Source organism: Dreissena polymorpha, chromosome 2 (assembly GCF_020536995.1).
Source record: "Dreissena polymorpha isolate Duluth1 chromosome 2, UMN_Dpol_1.0, whole genome shotgun sequence".
In the NCBI taxonomy this organism is placed as follows: Eukaryota; Metazoa; Mollusca; class Bivalvia; order Myida; family Dreissenidae; genus Dreissena; species Dreissena polymorpha.
Genome location: NC_068356.1, coordinates 105409530 through 105417840, shown reverse-complemented (window position 1 = coordinate 105417840; position 8311 = coordinate 105409530). Strand labels below are relative to the sequence as shown.

The window sequence follows — 8311 nt, the reverse complement described above, 5'->3', positions numbered from 1 at the left end:
CCGTGATGCCACCCTCTGCTTTAGGAGCTCCGGATCCACGCGCAGATGCCGTCATTTTTGCCGCGAGGAAGCAAACAACTACCAACTGATTTGGCAAACTCTTCACGGCTAGTTACAAAGGTATGTTTGCTTTATTTGCACAATACACCACCAGATAATAATAATCGTTGAATTTGAGCGTTATAGAGACTTGAAGTTAATACCACATGATGCTTACTGTAGAGTTTTGCTGTTGAAATTCAAAGTTAAAACAAATCCCAAAAATAAATGCATATTTTATTAGGAAAATACTCGCAAACCAGAAGGTCGCATGTGGCGGGCTTTGATGCAATCATAGTTTGCTGACTTGCCTGCGAGTATCGACTGTAAATGCTGCTGTGTCTGAGATTTATTGCAGACTCTGAATGCCCGATACCTCCTTGTTCCATTTTCTGAAAGTAAAAAGGTATTTTAATTGTCGAAGAAACGATTAAATAGGTATTTTAAAAAGAATAAAATACGTTAATATGTTGTTTCAAATAAATTTACATGGTATATCGGTGTTGTTCGGATAACCTCGCATAAAACGTAACCGAAGTGTTCAAATCAATCCAATAAATTTTATGTTGCATAACTTGTCATAAAAGCAATATTATATACATAAACGTGCCTAAATATTAAACAGCCTCAGAGTCTTCTTTGTCCCAAGTTCATAATGGGCAGCTGTGCATATGGAAACTGAAAAAGTACCATGTTTCATCAAACGGGTCAAGAGTCGATACAATATAATCATGGTAGTATCCACGGTGCCTATACCACGTGACTTTTTAAGATCTGTGTGGGGAGTAAAATATCAACAAAAGCGCGACGAAGGTAAGATTTTTAAGAATAACTTTTTGAATATGTCACCATTTTTAATGGGATAAAGTGGAGAGCCCGCTCATTTATGAGAGTTTTCTATAGGTATCATGACTTTACAAAACAAACAAGTATTTTTTCAGTAAAGTGCAACCGCGCGTTTGAACGGTTAGAAAAGGGTAGGATCAGTGTGGGGACATTATTTTTTTTACACAAAAACATCACCTCTGGTGAAATTAAGAAATAAATTTTATGGGCGGAGCTTACACTATATCATTTTGCATCCATTTTCAGGTTTCTGTTATTTATTTACGAAACAAAATTCAAGAAAACTATTCTTACAGTTATATGATCTGTGTGGTATACGTTTTTCAACGGATCTGTGTGGTATACTGTTTTTAAGTTTTTCAGTTCTATTTAGTTGTTTAAAAAATGCTTGTCAACAATGTATTTGAAACGGGATTTTTAAATGCGATAGCATGTAACACACATAATGGCTATACACTACGCTTGCACCGCTTGTTGAACTAATACATAATTATGATTTACAGGCATTCTGTACAATCCCCATTATAATATTAAAATCTTACGCTGGAGCATCTTAAATCGATGACAAGTACATGCTTACCTTAAATAAGTGTACACTTTATGTTATTGTATCAAATTCCATTTTTATTTTGGCGCCAAACACTACTGTCAGGTGAAGTAATGTATCGTATATTATTTTTGATATTATATTTGCTTTAAGGTATGGCTCAATGCTCCGAATGCGGAAAAATGTCGAAGACCAGAGCTGGATTATTGCGCCACATTAGGGGACACGCTAACTCTGGAAACCATAACTGCTGTGGGAAAGCATTTCAGGTAAGATTAAATACCTTAAAAATAGTTACATTTTTATACAGTTATGCTAACCAGATTGGACGGATTTTCTTGAAACAACACAAATATACAATATATCTCATCTCTCAGGTTATCATATATTTTGAAATACCTCAATAATCGTCAAATCGTTTGTAATTTAAAACTAACGAACGCGTGTCCTCAGATACTAACATTTTTTAAATAGCGTGTTTACGCATTGAAATGTCTCGTGAATAAATTATGTTGTTTTTTTCTCAGGATGCCTACAATCTTAGAAGGCTTCAACGAACAAAGGACCCCAATGTCACGTGTGTGTACAGTGCGGCAGGAGCTTTGCGGACAAGTACCTACTCGTGGCTAGAGAGAAAAGTGCAAAAAAAGAGGGATTGGTGAAATGTTACCAGTGTGGGTTGGCAGTTAGGAGTGAGAATGACCTCAGAGAGCACGTCAATACCCACATGCATGACAAGTGTTACAGTAGTGAGGAGTGTTTCAAAACGTACAAACGCAAAACAAACCTTTCTCGATACGTGAGGACTTCACATAAATCCGTGAATAATGATTAAAAATCATAATTGTTTACAGTTTGTCTGTGTAACTTCATTATCGTTTTACGTTATTTTATTCGTTGTTTTACTTTTACTTTACTTTTCAAAATGATTCTAAAGTTATCCGAATTTGATTAATTTTTAGGTTTCGTTTAGTTCGTTTGTGAGTTTGAAATTATTCTCAAATAATTGTGCAATAATTTGGATTTACGTTATTCATTAATATATCGCATCTGTGATTTGTATAATCGAATCTGTGATTCTTTTTTAATTATAACTTGATTAAAGTTTTGCGATGTTTTTTCGTTGGTTTCAATTTTAAATACCGCTGTCACGAGCTAGTTCGATAATCATAAGCAGCCAGGGTTTCTAATACTAGGGTTTTACACGATTGCTTTACATAATAAACTGCCTGCTTATAATTACTCTAGGCCGTGGTAATTGACAGTAAACAATGTATGCAATGTGGTTGTGTATACAATACAATACTCCTTAATTCGAAATACGTCTTGACATTCTTCAGAGCTGCATCCATCCACAACACAGAATCGTACATATATAATCATATAATATAATATTTATTCATTTACTTTTTATATTCTCTTCAAAATAATTAACGCTAAAGATAAACATACACTTGTTACACTGAATACAACGACATAATTTATGACATGACATTATCACCAACACATGGCGAATGATTGTCAATATGTATACTATGTAATAAACTAATGCAACAATATGAAATCATATATGAAATAAAACACACAGACACACACATATATATATATATATATATATATATATGTTTCTACTATGACCAGTATTTTGTTTTTAATAAACATACCGTTTACCTTAAACTTTAAATAACAACAAAATGACAAGCCAATACGTCTGGTGGATTCTGTTTTATCAGTTTGCATTCCAAATTTGATTTTAAAACATACGTATTACTCAGGAAAGAACATGCCTTTGCTTTTTGTCAACCTGTGTAATATTTGACACAATTTTTATTGCAGAATTTGTGTCAGAATTAAAATGTCCATTGTGTTCGTCTATCCGCATTCTTATTGTTGGCAACAGTTTGCTATCGTTTCGTCTCGCCCGCTCCCACCTTACTCCTAGTGTCCCCTTCTGTATAGCATTCCTGTCTCGTGAAACTGTTTCCTCTATTTTTTCTTCCCTTAACCCTTGTCCGCTCACTTGTGCCAAATAGGTGATTACTGAAATGAATGAATTTTTAAATAATAATAATAGATCTACTACTACTACTATTACTACTACTACAAGTAGTAGTAATAGTTGTAGTAGTAGTAGTAGTAGTAGTAGTAGTAGTAGTAGTAGTAGTAGTAGTAGTAGTAGTAGTAGTAGTAGTAGTAGTAGTAGTAGTAGTAGCAGCAGTATTAGTAGTAGTAGTAGCAGAAATAGTAGTAATAGTAGTAGTAGTAGTAGTAGTAGTAGTAGTAATTGTTGTATTGAAATAATTGAAATTAATTAAAAAAAATATATAGTGTCGTTATTATCTCAATTTATCCGTAAATTGTAGAAACACGGATACCACACAGATCCCTCTAAACACGTATACCACACAGATCATATTACTGTTAGAATATTTTTCTTGATTTTGTTTTCATAAATATATGAAAGAAACCTGAAAAAAGAATGCAAAATGATATAGTGAGCTCCGCCCATAAAGTTTATTGCTTTATTTCACGAGAGATGATGTTTCTGTGTCATAATAAAATAATGTCCCCACACTGATCCTACCTTTTTCTAACCGTTCAAACGCGCGGTTGCACTTTACTGAAAAAATATTCATTTGTTTTACAAAATCATGATACCTATAGAAAACTCTCATGAATGAGCGGGCTCTCCACTTTATCCCATTGAAAATGATGACATATTAAAAAAGTTATCCTTAAAAATCTTACCTTCGTCGTGCTTTTGTTGACATTTAGCTTCCCACACAGATCTTAAAAAGTCACGTGGTATAGGCACCGTGGTATCAATATTGACAACAAAGTGTTACGTACGGAGTACCGGTATTCCGTAGTTACGACTTAAATACAAAAAATAGTTTGGAATACACGTTAAGTTTTGATATCAGTTTTTATTTGTCCGACTCAGAGTCTTATTTTTTGTATTGAAGTCGTAACTACGGAATACCGGTACTCCGTACGTAACACTTTGTTGTCAATATTGATACTACCATGAATATGATTCGACTAGTTTTAAAAAACATAAGTCTGAATGTGCGTAGACATATTTATATAAAACAATCAACTGTTCATTAAACCTCTAAAATACCAATGAAAACAAGGCAATATAATATATGACCCTCGAATAAATAAAACTGTCTATAAATTTAAAGCAAAGTTTGGCAAGGAAGATAAGGATGTTTCTAACAATGTTAAAATGTCTCGCACTTTCGATTTCAAGATCCATTCGACAATCGTTTCTGAATAATAATTGTGAGATTTTAACAAAGTTCGTTTGCAATAATATCTTTTTGTGAACAACCACTACGAATTAAATATAATAAATATTATAAAAGGTTAAAATTCACAAAAATAAACAAATGACACAAGCAAACAGAATGTGAAAATAACGTTTAACATGTATTTAAAAGCAGGCATTTCGATTTCAATACCATTCAAACAGAAATTATGAGAAGTATTTTTTCGATGGATTGACAAAGTACATTTTGCAGTAATTATCGATGATTTCTTATATGAAATATACTTTTCATCAATTCGTTTATAAACTCAAAATATAGTAATGATTCTACTTACGGAACACAAGTATGCGAATGGAATTTCCACTGGTAAAATAACCTCGCCTAACTACTCCCGTTAAATGGTTTAAAGGGGAACTGCATGTCTACCACTCACTTGGTACATGTAAAGTTCACGATATTAAAAGATACTATCTAAGTACAAATTTCATTTGAAATTAGCTTATGATTTGCTTTAAATAAATTATTATTGGAGTTGTGCATGAATTTTAACCATGATAATGTTTGGGAGTCATTTTGGAGCTATTCCTATACAACACATCCGGGGGCCGTTTTATCAACAGATCTTAGGGGGATCTTACGTAAGTTTTCGTAAGATTCGGTCGTACGCTTATCGTAAGTATCGTAGGTCGTTTTATCAAAGAAATGGCAGCTAAGATGTCGTAAGGTTTTTGCTTAAAGTTACGACTGGGTAAGACAAGTCTTAGCATTCGCAAATATGGCGGCCGTGGGGGCTTTAGACGTATTTTACCATGGAAAATGATGCTGTTTCGCGAAAGAAAGGATTGTAGTGATCTGGCAGATGTAGACATATTGAGTCGTCTGCTAGACAGACGTTAGTCGAGTTGTTAAAAGATGATCTAAAAAAACCGACGAGGATATCACATTCTTAACCTGCCCTGACGCAGGTTTGTTGTTGCAGTCATATAATTGTTATGTTCTTAATAAATCCAATATGATAAAAAATAACGTATGTTTGATAATGTTTAAAATGAATCTTTTTCGCGTAATGAATTTTTTAGCCCTTGAAAGGATAAGTATTAAGATTTCTTTGCTTCGTGTTAATAAAAACAAATGTTTAAATTGCTTCTCTTCAAGTAAAACAGTTCAGTTGCCATAATCTTGAATTTTAAAGATTGAAATAGTAGTCGGATATTGCATATTTCGGATGTTGCCATGCAGACACAATTTATTGATACACCTTTTTCGCATACACTTTTTCATTTGTTGTCTATGAAAGTAAGCACTGTATAATTTCTTGAATATCTGCCCGACTGATAAGTAAGAAAATGTATACCCCATCACAACTTGTTTACGCTCTTGAAAATTTTAATTGTATGACTCTCTATAACAATGGCAGTCAGAAACCGTGTAACTAATAGTGTATAGTATATCGTAACGTGTAAATTGCAATTATGCGCACATCATCCAACGGTATTAATTTATTTACATGTTCACATCTTAAGTATTGTTTATTTGCAGGTTCATTGACATTGTGTCAACATGACATGGGTCAGCAAATTATGCCTTTGTGATAGCTGTGGATTGAAGGAATGAATATACATTATGTGATTTTATAGATATAGTATATGCTTTCTGTGATATATATTTGTTAATAACCTCAATTTCGACTTGCAGGCAAAACTAAACAATACTTTCATTAGTACAAAAGGGGACACAATCTTGCTAAAAAGCTGGTCACCGTTATACATGTAGGTCTTTGTCAATAAATGTTCATAAAAACCTCGAAAGTTATGTACGATTTTAATTGAATATGTGTAGTAAATATACATATAAGTAGTCATTGTATGCAAACCCTAACCAAAATACAACCAAAGTACAAATGGGGCATAATTCTGATAAACTGCAGGTCATAGTTATGAAACTTGGTCAGTGACTACACATAACGATCCCAAACACATGTTACATGTACGTTTATTAACTAAGCACTTAAGCTAAAACTGAGCTAAAAACAATATATTTTTCGCCAGAGATGGATAATCAAAGCTGGTGTTAAAAAACCTATGCAAAGGGGGCCTTAGAAACTTAACATTTTTGAGGGGCCTAAAAGCTGGTTTTTCATTACCTTACAGAAGTTTATCAGGTTTTGTTTAAACAAGTGGAGCATTGGCTAACAAAAAGTTCTTGAAAAGACTATGCCACTTTAGATAAATGACACTCAATATTAAAGCCATATTATCTGCTTGTCAAGAGACCAATGCTTCGATGCAAAAACGTGTGTATGCCGTCGGAGAAGAGCTCTGTGATATTAATTAATTTAACAAATATTTCCAATACAGTGTCAATATATTCTACTGCAGTGTCATTTTATATGGTCACTCAAACTTTATCAGGTTTAAATTATTACTCTGTTAACATACACAGAAGACGAAATATTGCACCATCAAATTAATGTATTTACGTCGTTTAAACCTGAATGTTAAGAAAAGTGATATTTTAACTCTATTTTTGTTCACTTACTCGATTTATATAAATGCCCGGTAAATACTTCTGTATAGTGGAAAATTACGTCCATTTAATGATTCCTTATACGGCCCTTGTACAAACCCATGTGCAAATAAAAAAAATGTTCTGTTTACTATCGCTTCTACATGTTTAGATTTCGAAACCAGGATGTATCAGCAAATTGTTTATAAAATATTTCGTATTCTTATGACAGTTGTTAAAGGAAAAACCTACATTACGTTTGAGATGTTCTCGCCAACCAGTAGAGGGCTTAAAACTTTAATTTTACAATTTTATAATATGTACAATCTATGAACTGCTTTAAGTGATCCTGCAGTTAATCAAACTTGGCAAAGATATAATGTCCACCAAGTTTAATGATAAAACTGTTTTCATTAGAGATTGGACAAGGTAAATTATGCACTTTTAATGCAATGGCAATGACGTAGAAGTTCTTAAGGTTATCTATCTTGCTATCGAATCTGGAGATGTATGCTAACAAATAGCATGTCAGGCGAACACAGTCAACTTAGATCAATTTTTAAAAAGAATAAAAAAATGATTTGTTTCTGAACTTCAAAACAACATTTGCAATCTAAGATTATTACATTACTTAATGCAGAAATGATTTTGTTTCTTAAAACTATGATATCGAGAAGGAAACTTGTATTTACAAAACAATATCTTCGATTTTTCATCTTCTTATATTCATAGCATAATGTTCTGCATGTAATGTGTCAATAAATAACACATAACTTCTTTATTTACAGAAAAATAGCTCTGTGCTGTGTTAGAATAATAAAAATACACAATAATCTGCTGCATAGCGAGACGCATTTTTATTTACTGATCAAGGGCATTATTCCGACATAAAGTTTTCTTGTGATCAACCAAGGGTATTGTACACTTGAACATGTCAACTATGGATGACAAACACTTCAATGTGATATTAAGTAAGACTGTTACAACCTTTCATGTGTTTGATTAATGGTATGTCCCGATAAAATCACAAAATTGCAATAAATAAACGGTTTGAGTAAACACTTATATCTTTGAGACACTCTGAGAACACTCAATAAAC

At 32.8% G+C, this 8311-nt stretch overlaps 1 protein-coding gene across 1 annotated transcript; it reads left to right on the top strand.

Moving 5' to 3' along the window:
- The first annotated feature begins 770 nt into the window (after nucleotides 1-770).
- Nucleotides 771-2471, top strand: LOC127869964 (putative transcription factor ovo-like protein 3). Its single transcript, XM_052412622.1, has 3 exons — nucleotides 771-852; nucleotides 1586-1701; nucleotides 1960-2471. The coding sequence occupies exons 1-3, from the start codon at nucleotides 771-773 to the stop codon at nucleotides 2092-2094; spliced, it is 333 nt and encodes a 110-aa protein (XP_052268582.1). The 3' UTR covers nucleotides 2095-2471.
- Nucleotides 2472-8311: the final 5840 nt, after the last annotated feature.